The sequence below is a fragment of the Falco naumanni genome, chromosome 11 (assembly GCF_017639655.2).
Source record: "Falco naumanni isolate bFalNau1 chromosome 11, bFalNau1.pat, whole genome shotgun sequence".
Classification (NCBI taxonomy): Eukaryota; Metazoa; Chordata; class Aves; order Falconiformes; family Falconidae; genus Falco; species Falco naumanni.
This window is the reverse complement of record NC_054064.1, coordinates 4523426-4546105: the sequence shown is the minus strand read 5'-3', so window position 1 is coordinate 4546105 and position 22680 is coordinate 4523426. Positions and strand designations below refer to the sequence as shown.

The window sequence follows — 22680 nt, the reverse complement described above, 5'->3', positions numbered from 1 at the left end:
CTTTTAAGTCTTTTTCTGAGGTAGTGAAACAGCCTCTGAGTTTGTGGAACATGTCCCCTTGCTTGAACCAGCTGCTGGCCACAGGTACCTGGCCAGAGGGATGCATTGGTGGAGTTGGCCAGAGGGTTCCTGACCTTCTTGTCGGGGAGCCATGATGGAGCAGAGCAGCAGCAGAGCATTGCCTTCTTCATGGGGTCCAGGGGGGGGTGTCTAAGATTTCTAATCGTCCCCTAGCCAAACACACACATCCGTGAGCCCCCTTGTGCCCAAGAGTTGTTTCTCAAGTGGTTTTGTATCTTCTGCTTCTTCACGTATCTCCTGTACTACTTTTCACATAAAAAGATGTAACCCCCGGGAGCATGGAGGAAGTCTGGGCTAGAGCAGCAAAAGCTGTAGGCTGTACCCTGATCAGTGCCCTGTCCTCCCTGCTAGGTCTGGAGACCCGGGGGGCATGACCTGCCAGCAGGTAAGCAACTTGTGCAAGCCCTCTGCAAGGGGTCTTTTTTTTTTCTTTTTTTTTTTTTTTTTTCTCCACATGGTATTAATAGAGAGAATGTGTATGAAGGAGAAATCTTTACAGCTAAATTACTTCCTACAAACCAACTCTGTGGGTTGCACACCAGTATATATGTGTGTGTGTGTGTGTATATATATATATTTTTTTTTTCCCCCTGCCAAAGTACTTCTCTGACCTGCCCACCACTAAGGTAGACCTACAGATACACTGTAGTGGGCCTGTGCCCCTGGTGCAGGTTCTGTTCACGTGACCCTTTATGCATAATGTGCTAGAAAATTATACATACGACTATAGTTTTCACAGTACTTAAACTGTGTGATGGTCCAAATGTAGAGTAGCCTTGGGAATGTTTTGGCCAAGAAGGAACCAAGTAATGATCTCCTTGATTCAGCTGCACATCTCCTGTGTACTGCAGTGTGCCTCTACAAGTTGCATACTAAATTCAAAAATTAAACCTATAGAAGCAAGGGAGCTAAGTTATGGCCTCGTCATCATCCGCCACTTTATTAGATCAGGGGAAAAGAAATCAGAAAACTGGAGAAACTGAGGCACTCGGGCAGCAGCATCACAGGTGTTGGAATGGTGCCTCCTCCCTCGGGCAGAAGTTGGACTGGGCCTTTCACAGGAGAGGACAGAGATACCCGAAGGATCAGGAGCTTTACAGCACTGGAAACTTCCAGCAGCATTAATGAAGGATGGGTTGACCTGGCAATATGAGGTTTTGTGCTTCTGCAGCAACAAAGATCAAAATGATGTCCATTGAATTTAATGGAGCTGCGCTCCTGTCAAACCTGTCAGCCTCAGGGGAATGCTGTTGAAAGCTGTCATGATTTGGGCCTGGAAGGGGTAGTCTGGTAAAGTGGAAGAGAATTTGCTGAAGTTTTTCAAGTAGGCATCATCCTTGAGGGAGTTAATGTTTCATAGAGTGCTGGATGTGACATGGAGCTGTAATAGGAACTGCTTGATAGCTTAGAAAATAGCCACCCCTGCCTTGCCTAGCTTTAGGCAAGTGTCCTTCCAGTACTGCAGAAGCCTTCCACGCAGGGCTGTTTTTTGTTGTACTGAATGTCTCAGTCTGCTTTTTTCCTCCAAAAAACCTCAGCCCTAGCAGTCACGTCTGCCTTGTGCAGAAACAGTAGTTAGCCTTCCTTGGGCACATGTTAGCATTGTGTAGGAAGAAGAAAAAATATTTGAGGGTGGTCGTTCCAGATGTGCTGCGATCTGCGTCATACATTCAGATTTTTACAGCTTTTCTGTCAGATGCTGTGTATTTTGTTGGCAGAATTGGTGTGGTGTTCGCGTACCTGTTCTCTGTTTAATATCTGGTGGTGTTCACTGCCTCAGCTTCCAGCAGTGGCTGGATTTTAGATTGGATTAAGGTAAGGTAACTTCATTTGGGAAATCTGAATGAGCATCATCAGATAGTCCTTTTATTTCCTAAGCTATTGTTTCTATTTAGTTCGTGTTAGTAAAACCAACATGATCGCTAGGATCTAGAATCGCCTGAGAGTTTGAGGGTTGATGATAGAGGAGGACAACTGGTGGCTCACCCAATGCTGGTTGATCTCCAGTGAAATGTCACTCTCAACTCACATCCAGGTGGATCAGAAATCCACCCCTGCAGCTGCAAATCTCAGCAGTTAAGTCAGAAACAGTCATGTTGAATCAGAAGAACCATGCAGATGCTGCTTTCTTGGAGCGCTTGAAGCTGGAGCTGAGAAGGTAACTTAGATATCCTCCATTACCTAGTATGTAGTTCGAGAAATATTTGTTTACAAGATTTTTTGCAACTTGTTCCTCTAACTGTTGACTTTTTTTGTTGTTTTTAATCTTTGACATAGCTTCTGCTGGTATCCAGGCAGTTGAGTCCTGCATACAGTAACAGGGCTGGAATGATCAGAGTAGCCCATATCATCCCTCCTGTGCTCCAAAACGGGATGGACTTTAACCTGTGGTACTTGATACCAGCAATTCTGATGATGGAAACTGCAACTACATAAACAATCTAATTCTGCTCCTTGACTGTCCTTGTGGTTAATGATTTTTCCTGGCTCTTGCTAGAGTCAAGCCCACCGCTGTTCATGTCATACCCCCGTGCAGCTGTGGAGCTCAAGAGTATTCCTCCTTCACGGTGACATTGTAGATGATGTTAGGCAAGCTTTGTGTTTAGCATCTAAGTGTCTCACCTGCTGTTACATGTTTCAGTTAAATCGCATCAAAATCTCTTATGGTCCTAAAAAATATTTTTAGAAAGAGCAATTCAGTCCTTTATCTAAATATAGCTTTTAAGTCTTTGAGAGAGGAAAGCACGTGACTCTGATCTGTGGCATTCCTCATGATCACAATGGTAGGAGTATTTTCTGCACCTGGCAGAAATAAGTATGGTACAGAGAAGTTTGTTAGACAAAAAGTTCATATTTTACAGAAGAGACATTTTTTTAATTATGGAGGAAGGAGAAATCTTGGCATGTCACTCAATAGAAAGGCAACAGATACTAAAAAAAAAAGAAATGTACAGGAAAATGAAGGTGTGGTTAGAAACTTTCTTCTCAGTGGTATGACTCAAGCACCATTATCTCCTGTTTAGTACATGATACGTCAGTAAAAATAGAGGCTCACCCATTCTCCCTGTTCATGACAGCAGAGCCATATATGTTTGTCCTTAGATGTCTGAAATGAGAATGCAGTGTAAATCAGCATTTTACTTATCTTATTTTTTTGAAGAGTTGATGTCTAACAAAAGATTTCTGCAAAAGTCACAGTGAGTCCAGATATATTTGATGGAGTTATGCTTCTTTCTGATGGTGTTCTTTTTTAACTGAGCCAGAAATAGTGTCATTACTGATGTTGCTGTGGTAATGGCACTCTACAGTGATGTCTGGAAGTGCTGAAGAAATTTTTCTCATAGGAACAACCACAGTTTTCTTTTTTCCTCCCCTCTAGTAATTGTTTCAATATTATAAGTTGATATGTTCATTTATCACTGAAATCATTATTAATGAGTGCTGTTTTTCTTTGTCACATTGCCATGGCAACTGGATGACACGTTTGAGTAGAATTATCTGCTTCCAGATGGGGATCTTCATTCATAAGACTTGCCTACTGAGAATTTTTGCAGCATATTCAACTTAAATTTCTTCTTCCCTTGCCCTTCCAAAGAGTTTCAGGCTAGAGGCGTTACTGCTTTCTGGTTTATATCCTGTGATGGATTTTGTGGTGGGTGTTATGCTTGACAATATTTCTGTCTTTTATTTGTGGTTCATTTATGTTGTTTTTCTTTTGATTCAGTTGGGCTGCTTTGCTTCAGTTTGGTGTTTGCTGTGCTAGTCTTGCAAACCCATTCCTTTCCCATTTGAGTTGTTGAAAAACTTGTTTTTATATGATATACCACACAATGGAAGACAGTACTTGATCTTTTACTTTTACACATGAAAGGAGCATAGAGATACATTTCTCTTTATATATGATATACCACACTGAGTGATAGTGTCCTAAGATTTTTACCATATTCACTACTCGCTTTTTAGTTTTGTACAGGAAAGATGCATAAAGATGGTTCACTTTTGGTTTTGGTGTGAAACTGTATTTTGGAAAAAGAAAAAGATATTACTGTTTAGCAAGATAGAGCAAGGCAAATATGCATAGAACTTTGTATAATTTCCTTTACCTTGAACTTATTACAGTTTTAATGGTCTTTTTGACTGACAGACTCTAATTAGGTCCTGCTTGATCTCAATCAACATTCCAGGATTTCGCTGGGTTCATTTCTGATCACTCAGACCAAAATATCTCAAAATAATAGTAGAAATCAGAAGGTAAAAATCAAAAGGTGAATTTAGCATCCTTTAATTCTTCAATTCCAAGTGCACTCTTTACCTTATCAAGCAAAACCTGGTTAGCAGTTTTATGCAAATACCTAAAGGTGTTACCTTTAGGGAAGGCATCAAAGGCCCATTCCTCCAACATACCTTTACTCTAATTTTCGTATTCACTTAAAGCCATTAAAGACCGTACACCCCATGACATACTTCAAGGTCCATCTATTGCTTAAACATCCATTCTTTTGCTTTTGCAGCACTTTCACTGTGACAGTAACTTCAGGGCAAGAACAATCTCATAAATAGCTCAGAATTTGTGATTTCTGCACACCATATCTTATATATATCATATCTATAGAAGACAAATGTTATCTTCACCTAGTCAAAAAAGTATACATATATATAGTTGTGTCTTTCTGATAATTATCTAATATAGAAGACCTTTCTTCTGCAAATAGTTATTTGAATTTGATTTCTGCATTTAGTATATTTGAAATAATTAATGTGGTCTTATCTGTGAATAAGGTGTCACACATCAGACTCATTTCTTCTCTGCTACTCCAGCTAGCAGTGTCCTCCCTAGCTAAGCTGCTCGCTACCACCTTCTCCTTTGCACCCTTTGGTTGCCCTTTTGGTTGACCACTTATTGTAGTCAGCAGCCTCGGCTGGGAGTGTGCTGAATATTGACTGGTCCCATTGCTTTCAGGAATTGTTCTGCGTGTCAAGTCTGTACTTAAAAAGACCTGTGACGGGCCCATAAAAATGAAGAGATTTTACAGTTTTAACTTGATCTGGGGGAAAAAAAAAAGAGCTCCTCATGAATGTGAAGGGTAAAATTTGTGTCACTGAGTACTGTAAATGCTAGAGAGAGACCTACGAGCAAAATTCACTGTTTCTCCTCAGACAACAGGAAGGTTGCTGGTATAAATATAAGCTTTCAGCTGTGATTCAGGTAGTTAACATCTATTTAAGCAGCTTAGTTCAGTGGCTACTGAAATTAGTTAGAGGTGGGTTTTTTTCCTCAATGTGTTGGCTAGTTCAGAAAGTGGATGTTTCCAGGTATGCCTTGTCATACATGGGAAGCTGGAGGACTCGCAGTCAGCTGTAATGTTGCCAATACTTTAGATTTGTGCTCTCTGTTTTAAGCAAAATATTTTGCCTGTGATAGGAAATTACAAGAGCTTATGAGTAATAATACTGCTTCAAACTTAACATTGCTGATCCATTCCCTTCATTTCTGTGTGTATCTGGTAACAGTTACTTATGGCTCAGTCCTTTTTTCTGTTCTCATTAACCAAAATTAGATTGATCACTGGCTTTCCACAGGCCAGTGCTGTGTTTGCCTTTTTGTCTGGTATTGGTACATGCACCACTTGCTCAAAACACGTGGGTTTGGTGGAGTTGCTAGCTACTTGGTACTCCTATCTGTTAATCATTTATTTAGGCACTGAAGCCTAAGTGCTGGCCACTCAGCCTGCTTCTTCCTTGATGTGCTTCATCCCTAGGAGGTAGTGTCTCGGCCTTTAAGGCAGATCCTCAGCATTAGATTGTGTCAAATATGCATTGCTTTTTGAGATAAAAGTAGAGATTTCTCATGCTCAAGCACATACCATATAATGGAGCCATGACATTAATACTAAATTTGGTAAGACACACTGTATTAAAAGACTAGTTCTACTAACACGTGCAGAAGCAGGTGTCTTCTACTCTTACCCCCTGATTTTTTTTTACTCTGTATTCTTCTAAGGAGAAGGTGGATTTCTCGGAAGTAAGACTTGTTAGTTGACATGGTGTATTCAACTTGTCCTGAAAACGTGATGCAAAATGACTGGTTCATTTTTGGAAACTTTCTTGCTGCTGCATGTCTGAGGCATGAATTGTCCAGGCATCTGCACTTCTGCAGTTGGTTGGAGGGAGGGAAGATTAATGCCAACTGTGCTGTGCTGCACAGGTAATTGAATAGTTATTATAAGTACAGTATTGGGGGGAAGCACATTTACTAACACTGTTGTAAATATCTGTGGAAATTACACATGGAATCTGTGAAAAGTTCTTTGCCACCATTTCAGGACTACTTGGAGCATCTGGTAAAAGCAACATCTGATGGAACTGCGCCCATATTCACCGTGAATTTGAAATTAAGTTTTTGAGAACTTTCCTTGAAGCTGGAAAGGAAGCATAGCCTAGAAATTCACACAGCCACAAAGAGTGGGAGCAGGATGCCTGGGCAGCTCAAAGTGTTCCTTAAATGTCCTGTGTCCATGTCACGTTGTAATCCTTACCCTCACCTGGCCCAACTGTGTCCACAGATTCTCTAACATCTATTCTCTTTATGAATCCTACACCATTCAGGGGGATCTCCACTGAAGTTAGTAACAAGAGAAAGGCTAAAGAAAACATCAGATAAATCACCTGACCTATAGCAACAAACAAGAAGCGGAGGCATTCACTGTTTTTGTTTGCTTCAGTCTTTAGTAATCCTGGTAGACCTTGGGCTGCCCGGTCCTCTGAGTCAGAGGACCACAACTGCAGGAACAGTCAGTTTCTATTTGTGGACACTAAAAGCGTAAGGGACCAGCTGTATCGGCTGAACGTTCACAAGTCCATGGGGCCTGATGGGATTTATCCCAGCGTTCTGAAGGAGCTAACAGATGTTATGGCAGGACCCCTCTCCATCATCTACCAAAGGTCTTGCGAGTCTGGGTAGGTCCTTGCTGACTAGCCAATATTACACCAATCTACAAGAAGGATGTGAGGAAAGACCCAGGAAACTACAGACCTGTTAGTCTAGCTGCAGCATCTGGAAAAATTAGGGAGAAGATCATACTGGGTACTGTTGAAAGGCATTTATTCATTAGAATTTATTCTATTCTTCAGAATAACGCAGTCATCAGGCACAGCCAGGGTGGGTTCGCAGGAGGAGAGGCCTGTGTAACCGGTGCGATACCCTTGCGTGATGAGGTCACCAGCCCAGGGGGTGAAGGGAAGGCAGGGGATGTAGTTGTTCTGGATTTTAGTAAGGCTTTTGATCCTGCCCCTCGCAGCATCCTTCTGGACCAGCTGCCCAGCTGTGGGATGAGCAGGTTGGTGGTGTGCTGGGTGAAGAGCTGGCTGAAGGGCAGAGCTCAAGGGGTCGTAGTGAACGGGGCTACGTCTGGCCGGCGCCTGGTCACCAGCAGTTTTCCTGGGGGCTCCATTCTCGGCTCAGGCTGTTCCATGTTTGTCAGCCGTCGATGCAGGAGTTGAATGCACCGTAACGAGTCTGCTGGCGATACCAAAGGCGGGGGGTGCAGGTGAGTCTTGAGGGACAGGAGGCCTTGCGGGGGGATCTAGACGGATTGGGGCGCTGGGCTGTGACCAGTGGGAGGCACTGGGGCAGGCTTCCCAGAGCGGTGGTCGATGCCCCAAGCCTGTCAATGCTTACGAGGCGCTTGGCCGATGCCCTTAAGAACGTGCTTCAGCTGTTGGTCAGCCTTGGAGTGGTCAGGCAGTTGGACGAGGCGGTGGTTGTAGGTCCCTTCCAACTGAACTGTTCTAGTCTGTTGCCTCAGTAAAAGCAGCACAGATTTGTAAGTAGTAATGGTGCAGTAATTACAAGAGGGCTTTCATGATGGTGGTGATGATGGTGGGTTCTCAGCTCAGACATCCGAGCGGCGATGCCTGGCCACACTCTCTTACAATCAGTTAGAGAAGAAATACAGCATTGTTTCCAGCAAACCCCCTCCTTCCTGTCTTGCCTCCATCCTATTGAACCCTTTATCAAACTTTCATTTATAAATCTGATGATAGTGTTTATCAATCAGGGGCTTATCAGTGCCCTGGTCCACTTGCTGTAAGAGACAATGTCTTCCAAGGAAGCATCCCTTACATGCAGTCCACATAGGATAGTCTGCTGCCTGGGCACACGCTCGGTGTTCTATCACAGTTAATCTCTTGGAATAAGCAGAAGACACGTTTCAGAGGTTATTTTTGCCACTGAACATCAGGACCACCATACCTTACTTGGTTTTTTTACAAGGCTGGGTTGAACATGCCTCTCTCATTTAGTTCATGTGGACTAGCTGCGGGTTGTGCAAACTTCCTTTGTGCTATTTTTCTCTTTCTCATCTGTTTTCCTATTCAAATCTGTACATGCAGCCGTGGGAGTTTTATGCTTTTTCTGCATGTGGGTTTTATTGCTCATCACAACAGTGATCATTGTAGCATTGAGAAAAATGTAAGTTAGATGTTGCAGTCAATCAAGTACTTCTAATTCCCAGGCTTTATTGTGTTCAGCCTTTTTGGTTTTATGAATTGTCACCTCCAGACTAGCTAAATTACATTTTAAAACGAAAAAAACCCACCAACTCTGAGTTGTTGTTCACATTTACTGATCTAATAATGTCTTAAATTCTTCCATCTGTTTTGAGATGCTGCATCTGAGATGCTGCTATTTGATACATTCACAGTTTTATTTAAACTCTATAATAAAAAAAGCATATAGATACAGACATGCAAAACCATGTTGTATTTTTTCAAAAAAGATTGGTTTTCAAAGTTAGGCTTATTTAACTTACATACTCGAGTTAACAGTTTACTGAAAACAACCTTCCTTGTAAATAATCCAGATTTTTTTTTGTAACAATACAGTAACACAGAAAAAACTATTTTTGTTTTTCCCTTAGCAAGTGAGAGAAATTGCTTGAAAACCCAAAGAAAAAGAATAATGTTTGTGCGGTTTCTTTTAATTTGCCAAGATTTTGCCTTTTATTCCCAGTGTACTGTGTCATTTAATTTTGTATTAACATTTTCAACTTTGGGGTTTAAAGTTTCTCTTCTGCGTTATATATCCTGGCTGGAGGAGCGTGGGTGCAAAACTCCATGTTTTTCCAATAGATTCACATGCTACAAAGATAACTAGAGGAAAAAGTGGCTGAGAAAACGCAGTGTTGGTACTGCAAGCATTGGATTCACAGGCTAGAGAGAAGAATCATTTTTACCAAAATCCCATCTTGTCCTGCCGAAGGAAAAAATAATCCCTTTATTCAAGCTTTAGGTGTGGCCGTTTACTTCACTGTGGGGTAGCACATGTATGTTAGATAATACTTCTGTACCGGCACTGGAGCTGGGAGTTTATTATTTGAAGAGCCAAAATGCCTAGCTGATAAAGGGCAAACCAGGAATCTTTTCTGATTACTTATTTCATGCTGGATTTCTATCTGGGTAATATTCATGTGCAGGAAAAATGGTCGTGGAGGGGGAGCGGGGAGAGGAGGTTGGTCAGCATGGAGCCTTTTCTCCAGAAGCTGTTATATGACTGTGCGTTGTGTACCTTTTGCTTTAGCTCAGTTAAAAAAACAGTGCAGGGGGTGAAATAAAAATAAAAAAAAAAACCACCAAAAAATGCAGTGGGTTTTGGTGTTTGCCTTTTTGTTTTGCTTGGGGTTTTTTTCCCGCCTTTTAACTTAAATAGCCTCCATTAGTATTGCTTTTCAAAGGAGTTTTTTCAATGCAAGGAATGTCCATGAGCAGACTCCTCTCTGTAGTAACTACTGTACGCTGCTTGTTTGCACACTGGCAAAAGAATTCAGGGAGGATGCAGAGACAAAGAACTTGTTTGTATTGAACATACTATACAGAAACTAGAGATCTGGGGGAGAGTGCGCACCGAACATCCCCTGGTCATGGTGCCGAGGCTATACCATGGACCAGAGAGCTACTGAACAATTTGTGGAAGCCAGAACTGGAAATTATTACTGAAGCTTCAGTCAGAAAAACTTCGTTGGTATCAGTCACGTTTAAGCCTTTGAAATGATATACATGTAATTTTTAGTTGCTTTGCTTAATTAGGGTCTTTTCTAGTCAGCTGTTTTGGTTTTAGTTTGGTTTTTTTCCCCAGCTGTTGAAGTACACTGGTTCAAATTTTTTTTTCTTTTTTTTTTTTTTTTTTTTCTTGGTGCTCAGATGAGTATAGGATCAAACCAGTGGAAGAGGTCAAATACATGAAAAATGGGGGAGAAGATGATCAGAAAATAGCAGCCAGGAACCAAGAAAACTTGGTAAGGATTGAACTTATCACTTATCTAATGAAATAACATGGCTCTGCTTTTGTAATGAAATATGCAACATGCAGCACATTCAAACTACAGCTTACTTGCAGCAAGAGGATTTTCTCCAGAATGTCATAACTCTCTGTGAAGCTTGCATAGAAGGTGTGAAATACTACTTGCTTGTCTTTCTGAATTAGGCTTTAGTTGATCTTGGAGTGAGTGCTTCCACGATTATACTCACTTACCTCCTTTGCAGATCCAAATATACACACTTTGATATGTATATGTCTGTATTACAAACGAGTTGGTAGTAAAGTAGCAGTGCACTGCCATTAAGAAAAATGACCTACTTACGTAGATATTATTTACTCTGCACTTCCTGGTTTTACATATTTCAAAATTCACAGGAAAAGCAGTTCAGAATAGAAAACACAATACATTCTTAACACAGCAGTCACAAGAAACTATGCTGGCCCATAGTTCCATTTATGGGAAGGAAATCACAGGTAAACTTAATGTGCCTTGAAGTAACTAGGGTGCTGTTAAAGTGGCTTAAAAACCACAGTTGAGTCACTTCTGGCATTTCTGAGAAGTCGTTTCTTCTCTCCTAAAGCTGAAGTAATGTAGATTTTGTAATTGGCTGACTGGGGCTTTTCCCAGTTTAAATTTTTGAAGACATCCCACAATCATACTAGTTGGGTGCAAAATCTCACATCTGGTTCTACTTGTTCATTGCAGCTCTTCCTCCTGTAGGATTGTGTTTTATTTCCCCTCCATCAGCAAGACCAAGGGGGGAACATCAGCAGCAGCTTTCAGTGGAACCATGACCATCATCACCAGCTGAGGGTTTGCCTTTTGCCATCATTGGGTAGCTGTACCCTGTTTGAGATTTTTTTTTTTTCTTTTCCTGAAGATGTAAGTGAGCTCCAGGCAGCCTGATACTTTATATTCCCTCTTCTAGACACACATACTTGTGTTACACAACTACATGTGCATTCCTGTAGTAAATAGCAGAGTTTATTTTGGTGTCTTAACCTCATTGTTCAAGTGGTGGTTGAGCACCAGGCAATGTGATTTCTGCTTCGGTCTCCAGGTTAGGTATCTGCCACCTGCAATTTTGCGTTGCTGATGCTCCAGTGGGCAGTGCAACTTTAGCTTGTAGCAGGATTTTGGGGTTTAGTGCCTCAGAAACATTGCTGAGAAAATCACCTTTTCTAGCAGCATCCACAGTGTATTCAGCTTTATTGCCAATGTAAGCACGTTTGTTTTGAATTGGAAGAAGTGTGACTGCAATAACTTTTTGCTTATTTTAGAGACCCTGGTGCTTTGTTGGTAAATAGAGAAAAAGCAAGAATGAGCACAATCCTAATCTTTGGTTAAAAAATGGAAGAAGCTTTGCAGGTTAAATTTTAAACTAGCCTTCAGCTGTAGTTAGAGTATTTGCAAAAGGTAACATGCCACTTGAATGACAACAAGGAAGAGTTCAGGAAAGCTTAGGTCTGCTGAGGTGACACAGTTGCTGAAGGTGTACTCAAAACTAGGTAAGAGCTACTTTGCACTTTCGTTGGTGCCTGCTTGCTTGTAGCACCTAAGTGTTAGCCCAACTAAATTTAGAATGAGGCATTTCTACAGTGCAAGTGCTTATTCTTTTACTTTTGACAGGTTGTGTTTGATGGGAGCAATGGGTTTGTTGGAAAGTATAACTTAATACGGAGTTGGAGGGCTGGTATAGCTCTCTGTCGTGTCTGTCAGGAGAAAAAAAAAGGCAACAACGCAAGAAAGTCTTCAATCAGACAGGATGTATATAATTCAAAACAAAAACATCTTACACACCAAAAAGGCTTTATTTTCCTTTTCCTCATCTTACTATAAGGAGATTACATTGTCTGTAATGTATGCAGCTTTTTAATCCTGGGAATTGTCAAGTCCTTGTCACTCCTGGGTTTTTTAAAGGGGTTTCACTGTTCCAGTTCTCCTTAGTAGACATGTTTTACTTCACTGCTTAGAAGATGGGTTAAGCTACCCATCACTCAGGCTTTAGTTTTCTTAATGTGTGAAAAGTTGGCAAGCGCTTACATAATCCCGTCTTCTCATCAGCCATTTCCAGGCAACAGAAATTTTGGGAACAAGAAAAGGCGGTGGGAGAATCAACCGACCCTTTTCCCTCCTCTCTTGTTTCTTAATCCTACATTTCTTTATTGTCACGGGGTTGTTAATTCACATCTCCTTCAGAAACATGGCCCAGATGGGATGTATAACCTGAATGGCATTATAGTCTGTTCCATGGGAACTGCTCCGGTGTGGGTTATCTTATCCTCAGACACTTATGCTTGAATTATGTTATTCAGATGCCATCAAATTTTTCAGTCTCATTATCGTCACCGTTACTTTTTTAAGGTATTTTGAAGTCTCGCTTAAAAAAAAGAAAAAAGATCTCTGCTCAAATGAAAATAAAACCACTTCCCTTATAACTTAGGCTCTTTGATGTGGTAGCATTTCTGCCTTTGGTACTGCTGTATTTCCGAGTCAGGGGGGAAAGAAGGTCACACAAGTAGATAAAGAGAATGGGAGGACGTAGCAGTCACCAGGCAAATTGTCATTTCATGCCAGGGTCCTGTGATCAGGGCCCCAGGCTTTTATTCCCTGTAAGGAGAGAGTTGGAGAAGGACTGGTACAAGTGTGGCTATCTGTGGGAAAAATTAGGCTCTACCAGTGAATCACCATCTTCTCAGCTTCAACCTGAGGCTTAATCAGGGCTCAAAACTTGAGCGAGTCTGACATTGTCAAGCAGAAATACTGCTAAGATGTAGTGATGGTGGAAATGGCTGTGCTAGGGCTGTACGCCAGGTGAAACAGAAGATGCTCTATGTGAAGACATTTTCTGGCAGAATCAAAGGCCTCCTTGAATTAAAATGTAGGCTCTTGACAAGGAGGGCCAGGGCAGAAAATAAGGGTGAAAAACCCAAGTTTGTTTTAGACTCTTTCGAAGTCAGTTTTTGCTTTCCTGCCATTCCTTTGTATCCATTAGCCTGATTCACTTCTTTACCCAGGTTGTTTCTCTGGTTCTGCACTTGCTGCTGGGATCTCACTGGTCCTGGCTTCATTCCTGGTAGCTCTGCCTCCAGGCACCTTCCTGAGCATCCTGCCTGGGATCTCCATCCTCAAAACGAAGCCAAACACATTGCACTTGGGAGGGAAAATCCTGACTTGACAGTCACACATCCTTGTAGCCTGCAGATGGGGATGGGATGTGGCAGGATTAGGTGCTGGAGAGCTGGACTTAAACTGCATGCTGGCACTTACAATAGCTGCTCAGCTAGAACAGGGATGTTTGGAATTAAATCTGTAATGAACTAGTAGATGGAAGGAAGGAGTCATTTGTACTATATACGTTTTTCAATCACAAGTGTAGGGTTACGATATATAAGAAAACATGGAAATTGTGTTAGTTTTCAAATGAGATATGATTGTGCGTAGAAGGTCATGATGTGTTATTATTCCCAGAGGTAAATAAGCAACTGTGACGGTTATGCGTGGGTTCAGAAGGCGGAGGGCTAGCTGTGATGGTTTACGGGGCTCCTGGGCTGGCATGACAGGCAGGGCGGGCGGGCTGGCTTTGCCCAGGTACAGCCAAGACGATGCTGTCTCCACGTACAGCTTGGTGCCAACATGCCAAGTGAGGTGGTGACTCCCCAGGTATTAAAACTAAATCTCAACTCCTTGGGGGATCCACAGTGGCTCTGCAAAACCCTGCTGGGACAGAGGTGAGCTCTCCTGCGTTTCTTCATCTTTCTGGAGGGACTATGGCTTGTTTAAGGATTTTATGATAAGCCTTCTCCAAAACAAAGAGAGTTTTACCAGCCTGGAGTTCACCACTCAGCAGATCTGGATGGGTGTTTTTGGCCCTAAATATTAGCAAAAATTAATTGTGTCTAATCACATATGTCACATACCTGGGTTTGTTACTCTGGAAAGCTAAAATGCTAAAAATCAGAAAGCGTTAATATTTTAAAAGGCCGAATCTATTCTAAAACATACCTGCTACGAGCAGGTATGACTGGAATAAGTAACACGTTTTATCATTTCTAAAGATCTATTAATTTTTTGTTTGAAAGGACTCACTGTTTAGCTCCACACCATCATGTTAAATATACAGAATACAATCCTAACAGCCTATTTAACATTCATAGTAGGACAAGTTTAATTGTCCTCATTTCCATAGTCTTGCAGCACTAATGGCTTTCCGTTGCAAAATTTTATTGCCAGAAAAGGTAAAAGAAGAAGGTGTGTTGTATTCGTGCAGCTTAGCGTTGCTTTGGCAGACTTGATGAGCTGTATCAGTTTTCCTCCGAGATGGTCTGTAATAGTACAGATACTTCTGAAAATATCAAATCCCTAAAGCTACATTTTTTTGTGTTAGGTGGTTAACTCAATATTTGTTGCAGTTCAGTTTTTGGATGTTTTTTGTAAATTTTGCTAATAGAAGTCTTTTTCTGTTCTGCATTGGCACAAAAGGCTACTTACTGGGATTTTTATCTTTTGTTATCCAAACCCTCAAAACAATTGGGCATAATCCTCTGTTTTGTCCTGAAGCTCCATACTGAAATTGCATGTTAGAGCTTGAGATGAATTCCTGCTGGAGTTGGAAGAAAATTGCCTCTCTGTGTTCCTTTTGCTATCTCTGTCCATGCTTAATAACATGAGCAATGTTTTGCCTTTTTTTTTTCCTAATAAGTATAAATTTCCACTCCACTTACCTGCAAATGTAATTTTTGTCAGCCTTGTGTGCACTGTTATTTCCTAACGATGTCTTGAGCTTCTCAGCCCAGCTGCTGTTCTCCATTTATCAGTTAGCTCCGTACTTTGTATTGCAAAACCTCAGTCTTCAAGACTCTGTATTCAACACCAGTTACCGTTTCCTGCAGTGATATGTTAAAATTAGACAGGAGTATCCGATAGATGAAGTGTATGAAATTAAAAGCCTTGCAGAAAATGAGGGATGAAACAACGGTAATAACTATATAAAATGTAATATGTGAAAGGGACGATACCTATTTGAATATTTATATTATACGCAGTATGCAAAGTGTGTATTATAGATACATCAATCATAAACATTTTGTAATGTGCAATACAAATTTTGGCATATGTCTGAATTCCAGATCGATTTAGGAAAATATATTTTTAATTCTATTGCCAAGCTGCCCAATCTAGGTGCTAAAGAAAAGATGAGGAAATAAGCTAGCTAAAAGACATAACCTAGCCACCGCTCTCTGGGGTTAAATTTATTGAGGGTATTTGAGGTGTTTTCCTTTGTACATATGTGAAGTACCACAAGTGCATATTTAAGCGTGGGAATACAATTAGTTTGGTACTTTAAAGTGTTTAAAGCCAGTGCTACTTACTATTGCTAGCTAACCTTAGAACTGCAGTGTTTTAAAAGCATAACTATTTATCACAGCACTGTTGTAGTACATTGGTGAAGAGCATTGTAAAAATTAATAGTATCATAGTAATGTATATTACAATACTAAGATTTCAGGCTGTAGTTTCCTAATTATTTATTTTAAACCGTTTTTGCAATGATAGCATATTTTGAAAGGCACGGTTTCAGGACAAAACTTGCTTATGCTCTGCTTATGAGGATAAAGAAACCAGAAAGGCCCAAGACCAGCAGCCCTCAAGCCCCTAGAAAGAAGAGCTTTCCTTGGATTTTGTCTACCCTGAAGAGTTTTGGCATGTTAAATCCTGTGTTAACCCCTTGTTTGCTTTCGGTGCTGTATGCAGCATCATCCAGGGGCCCCTGTCCCACTGCTGCCATGGCGTCAGCTCCACATACAAGCATTGGGATGATGGCATCACATTGCTTCGTTACCCACTGTCAAGGCTGGATATTTAAATATTTTCTGTATATAAAAGAGAGGCTATTATATTAACTTCTCTGCCTCTTGCTGCCCTGTTTTCCCTTCAGTTTTCAGTTATAAAGCCTCACTTCAACAAAATGCTTCTGTTGGAATCCATGTGGGGAGAAAAGCACAAGAACACACTGGAAAATACAGCTTGGGTCATTCTGGGAGGGGAAAAAAGCATCAGAGATGCCCGTTTTCTTTGGTTCCTGGGGCATAAGAATAATAAAAGGACAAAGTGAACATTGCCAGATGAGCACAGAGACTTGCTAACGTGCAGGGGTTCCTGCAGTGCCCACCCACTGCATCTCCTGTAATCCTGAGAGCTGGAGAAGAGCACAGAGAAGTTGAGGGCTGCAAAGCAAGGCTACTCCCCCACACTTTTTCCCACAAGGAGAGGCATCCGCTTTGCCTAGATGCTGCATCAGCCAAATCCCGGGGCCCCGAGGGAGGTCTGTGGAAACAGGTCCCACAGGCTCCTCGCAGACCAGCGCAGAGATGCTCCCCATCTGGACTGCTCCTCTCTTGAGTTCAAGAAATAAACCACAGAACAAAAGCTGCCGCTACAAAACGCAGCTACAGAATAATTAAATGAAAGCCAAGGATGAAAAATTAAAAGTAACCAAATGAAGGGGTGACGAGCATAGTATCAAGCTCCTTTCTGGTGGAGGTGGCAGGGTTCGTGTTAGGATAAAGGAGGCAGCATCCTGCACCCCGCAGGCCAGGCCGGTGGGCAGGCTGGGGTGCCCGTGAACCTCCCTGCCCTGGGCAACTGCAAGGGCAAAGGTGTCGTTTCCTCCAGGTAGAGCCACTCTGAGCAGCGCTGGGACAGACCGGGCAAAGCAAATGATGTTGTGCCCCACTCAGTGAAGATGAATTTTGCTTTTTATAAGACAATGCCTAAGAAAATCCTCTGGGAGTGTACAGTTGTTCATCACATGTATTTTCCTCCAGTCTTCATTGACAGGATCTGGATCGGTGCATGTTATGCTGTGTGTACTCCCAGGTTCCTTTTCCTGGGGAAATTAAAATTATAAATTCATCCTTTGGATTTTTTTTTTCCAAAGTCTGAGATCCTAAATGAATGTTGCCCTATCAGTGCTAAGTAATTTCAACACTTCAGTTTTTATAAACCAGCCTCTCCAATGTTTTTTGGAAGAAATGCATTTGCAGCTGAATTAGAAGTGCGTGGAAAGGATATTGTTACTAGAGCCAGTTATTTTAAATGCCATGCAATTAGCTTATTTCCATATTGCCTATTTCTTTTCAAATTTGCAGTGATATTCTTCAAAGAATAGTTTCTCATAATGAATTTATGACAGATTTAGCTCATTCCACTTACAGGGTCACTGCATATTATATAGATATCAAAGTAAATGATTGCACTGAGTATTGATACTCTCTTTCTTCTGGATTCCATTAAAAATTGTTTTGGTGGAAGAAGTATTAATTTTTCCTCTGGTATTTAATTTTGGAAAACCTGGAAGATAAGTGGGTACTATTAATAAATACTTTTAACAAGTCAGAAAGTAACATAAAAAGTATTTGTGCTGCAGGTGCTTCAAACTAGACCTTGTTTCTGTCTTCACCCTCCATTGAGTTAATCTGCATAGTGCTCTATTAGGAGGTAGAATAATACAATTTATCAGTCCCTTGATGAATGTGATTTTAAAGTAGATTAAAAAAAATCTTTCTTTCTAAGCATATTAAAATAACAGTGTTCAGAAGCAACATGTAATTGCAATCTTGCTGGTGTTTGCTGGGGTGAAAAAAGTAGTAGCGAAGGTCAAATGCCCAAGAGCCTTGGGCAGCTGTCAGGAGCAAGTTTTCAGGACCAGCTTACAGTGCTGGTGTAGAGGGTTCTTGCAAAACTTGTGGAGATGTTCCCGTCTCTCGTGGAAGCAAATTGTTTTACATAGAGGTTGAGGTTTTTCCATGTCTGTGTCATTTCAGTGGGTGAGTTCCTGCCCGGGATTTTTTTCCCCTCTCTGGGAAAGCTGGTGCTGTTGAGAAGGAGGATGGATACGGGGCTGTTGCTGAATCAGAGGAGTCTGCAGTGATGGCATTGCTGCTTGTTGGCTGAAATGTGTAGGACTTCTCCAGGCCACATCATCCAGGGTTTATAAATGCCAGCAGCTGAAGCCCAAGCTGGATGCTGCTGCAGTGAGCTCTGGCAGCGGCAGACATGGGCACAGTGACATTTCCCCGTAGCCCCGAGTATACTGTCCCACCAGCCATCATGAGCTTGTGGGTATTTCTCAAATCCTGTTATTACCATCCTTGAAGTTATCAAGGCCATGGGCATTGTGTGTATGTTCTGGACACGTAACTTTCAATGCTGCTCGCCAGGAGGAGGTATAGAAATGCATACTACTCCCTGTAACCGCTTATTGTGCACTTTGCGGTAAACCAGCCTGTGCTGCAGTGCTGCCAACATCAGCCATTTGAAAATGAGTCAGCTGAACAAAATGTGTAGGTTATATATAAAATTTGTTATTTAAAAACATACATAAAGCTCTGGAAGTTTCTGTTTAAGTGTTTATTCCATGACTCTGAGGACTAGGAACCTTTTTTGCCCTTTCTTTTTAGAGTAGAAGTTATTTTTTATTCTTTTATTATTATTTTAAGAGCTTGAGCATCTGAAAACTTGAGGGACTGAAGCTTGAAGAAAAATGGGCAATAAGATTTTGAAAGTTGTCAGCTTTAGAAGCTCCCTGTATCCTCTGTTTGGTACTTGCTTTTCAGCGATTGGCTTGTAGGTGTTAATTATTAATTCTGCTGTTTTGGAGCCGAGTGTAGATACAGGCAGGAATGAATACACTGAAATGCCTAAAATCAATAGTCACTGTCAGAGAATAGCACTGGCAAATCCAGGCAGCTGTGCTGGCGGCTAGCCCGAGAGTGCCAGGGTAGGAGTACCACTGCCCACTGGTGAGCTGCGGTCTCCTGTCCTCTTGCCTCCTTTTGATAGTGGCGAGGTAGAAGTTTGGCCTTGCATCTGGTCAGATGTAATTACAGACAATATTATATGGGTTTGCTGAAGCTTTCTTTTCAGACATAGGACTTCTTCAATTGAGGTGGTTGTGGAGAAAATGTAGGGCCCAGAATTTACGTATCTGGTGAGGTGCTCATTTTGGACTATTGAAGTACACGGAGATAACAAGCAAATTTATCCATAGATATTTCATTGGCTATTTAACCATGCAGCCTTAATGAACCCTCGGTTTTAGTTTGGATACAACATTGCACCTGAAAAAGAAAGTTTCAAGGTGTTGAGAGATGGAATGTGCCTATTTAGACCCCAAACCAATAGTGAATCTGTTAATTTTGATTTATTGAAGCTGAGATGGTGCCCTTGGAGGGATGGGGCATTGTGCTGGTTTCAGGTGAATCCTTCTTACAGCTGGTGCGGTTTTGCTGTAACTTGCTTGTGCTGTGGCTATTTTTTCAGTGTGAAAAGTGTTTTCTTTTGTGAACTTCCCTAACTAATGTCTTGAAAGACCAGTTAAAAGAGGTGGACTTGAAGACAGTCAAATGTCTGCTGTACGTAAAAAAAACTCTCCAGCACCCAGTTCTTGGGATGTAATGCTCTGCAGGGGCTGGGGTCCTGTGGCAGATGCTTCCTTCTCTCTGTTTCTTTGACAAACACCAGCACTTTGATCCCCTGGCCTGTTTATAGAGAAATACATCTTTAAAGTGGTTTCCAGTAGCTGGGAGCTCAGCTTGCTCACACTGCATTATGCTGGCTTTGTATAGATTCAGAGATCAGATTGAAAAGTGAGGGCTGGCGGTTCCGAAACGATGGGATTTGTTCATGTTTTTAGGGAAGAGATTGCTTCTGCTGTCTTCTGGGGTTGGTGACAGCTGGTTTGATCTCAAACACAGTGGAACAGATGACGCTTGACAGCTCTCTAGTGCAAAGCAGACCTTAACATCCGTGTTGGATGTCTGTCTCAGGTGGAATTTAATGCATCTTCTCGAGTCACAGGCAAGAAAGGTAGCAACTTCTGTGGCCAGCAGAGCTGCTGGGGGAGTGCAGTCCAGAGCCCCAAAGAGGAATCTGCATTAGGGGTTGCTGGAAGCAAGCAGGAATTAATATGACCATCCCAGGGAAGAGGTTGTAGAGGTAAAGGAGGAAGGGAAGAACATGAAAGGTGGGGCAGAAAAGGGGAAAGGGAGCAGAAACATTACAAGGAGAGGTGTGAAGAGAGTCAGAGGGCTTTCTGCAGCCCAGAACTTCTCAGCTTGCCCTAGCTGAGGAGAGGCATCCTGTAAGCAGTGGAGCACCCCGAGTAGCCCATGGGGCTACCTTAATGAGACGCACACCTCGTTACAGATGTGTAGGAAAACACAGAGGTTTTGTTCAGCAAAGGTAGCATCCCACCAGCCAACGTTTTATTTGGCATTAAATCCGCGCAGCGGTAGCTGAGGGCACTCATCAACTCTAAGAACAACTTTGATGTGGCCTTTCTGATGTAGGTGGGAGCTTACTCGTAGCGTTTCTTTCCAGGTGTTCTGTGAGCAGTCTGGTGATTTTATGTAATCTCTCCCAATTTAATCCCACGGGGATTGCCGTGGTCAGACCCAGTGTTGGTGGTAGGAGGTGGGTCAGGTCCCATGTCTCTCTGCTGCATTCTGATGGTTTTACTGGCTGTATCGGTGCAGAGCCTTTCAACAGGCAGGTCTGAGCTTTTGCCATGAACAGCACTTGATAGTAGCATTATTTGAAAAACAGAGTTTTCCAACTTTTTTTTTCAAATGAGCGCTTTCAGTTTAGAATTTGCTGCTTTTCTCTTGGAAGTCCTATTGCTTCTCTGTTATGGGATTAGAAAACCAGAAGCCCCCAATCCATTTTGCACCATTATTTTTTTGGAAACACATTCTGACTCCTTTTTTACATAAACAGTGCCATGTTTTTCAACTATTCAATCCATATGAGAGTTTTATCATCACCTAAATTATTTTTAGTGTGGTTTTATTTCCCCAGTTATGTAGTAAGAAATGTAAAAAAATACTTTTAGAAGCAACGTAGAGTAGAAGATCCAAGAGTAAGGAGCACTTGTAGGAATAAAAGTTGTAGCAGGAGAGCACCAATTATTTAACTGATCTTCAGAAGACAATGTCTATTGTACTGAATGAGCATGAAATGTTCTTTTCCTGTTAATAGTTGTTTTTGTTAAGTTTTCCACCTGTTAGGCAATTGTATGCTCGCATCATTATTGAGCAGGAACATCTTCCACTGCTGCAGCAGTTATCTTGTGTTTGCTTGCTTGATATTTTATTGTGCTTCATCACAATATGTGAACAAAGTTGGTAAATATTTAAAAATTGCCATGGAGAAAATGGTGATATCTTGCACAAAATTATTGGAAACCACAGTAGGCGTTAAGTGGATTTTTTAAATTTTTTTTTTTAAATTCCTCCCAGGAAATGAAGGGTCTCAGAGGGCTGGGCTACCCAGGCATTTTTTCAGCTTAGGCTCGCCTGGACGGTGCTGCAGTGGAGGCCACATGTGGGCAGAAGACATCCCGATTTAATGATGTCTTCTCTAGAGGAAGTGAAAGAGAACTGGAGGTGGCTGCTGGGAAGCGCATTAGCTGTATTAACAGGCTCCTTTAGCTCTTTACCCTTAATTTCTGCACGCTCAGGGTGACAGGCTTGGCAAATCCAGGTCTCCCCAAGACCTGGTGTGAACTCCAAAGGCGCTTGGCCATTTGCGCTCTGGCTGCCATGCGTTTTGGGACCATTGAGAAGGTAACGGTGTTCCTCCACCTCTGCCAGTCCACCTTGCCCAGGGGTTTACTGGTGCTGGGGTGGCCACTGCAGAGGCCTCCAGGGTGGTGTGAAGCTGTGGGATAACCCACAGGGAGGAGGTGAGTGAACAAAGTTGGGGGGGATTTATTCCTGGTGGTGGATGAAAGCTGGGTTGTGTAACCTACACACATTGGTTGATGACATTCCTGGTGTTCGTGAGATGTTGCTGATGCCCTAACCTCCTGAAAAAAAGAAACTAGAAATGTGATAGACCTGTGAAAGTGAAGGGGATGAAAATAATTCACACCCATGTGTGTATACAGAGGACAGTGCAGTTTGGAATTACATGCAGGTATGTTTTAAAAAAAATCTCCTGTATACATTAATAATTTTAATGTGAAGCACTAGTTTACACAGCAAAGTAATACTGAACTAAGCTAATTCGCAGCTTACCAGTCTTAATATTCATTCTCACTGGGAAGAACTTCCTTTTCTGGCTTTAAATTGTTGGCTTTAAATTCTTGCAGGAGCAAGAAGCAATATTAGAGTTCAAACACAGCACTCCGGTGCTCCACTTTCATCTCTTACACTTGATCTGTGCAAACCACACTGGCTGTGTACTTCTGCGTGCTGCTTTATCTAGTATGTAATCTTTC

At 41.8% G+C, this 22680-nt stretch overlaps 1 protein-coding gene across 2 annotated transcripts in view; it reads left to right on the top strand.

The window, feature by feature from the left end:
• The window catches only part of C11H1orf21 (chromosome 11 C1orf21 homolog), a 124938-nt gene that overhangs the window by 65506 nt on the left and 36752 nt on the right, over window positions 1–22680 (top strand). For both annotated transcript variants that reach the window (XM_040611033.1, XM_040611034.1), the window contains exon 3: window positions 10279–10373. In XM_040611033.1, coding sequence (XP_040466967.1) covers window positions 10279–10373 — 95 coding nt within the window. The remainder of the gene's footprint in view (window positions 1–10278; window positions 10374–22680) is intronic.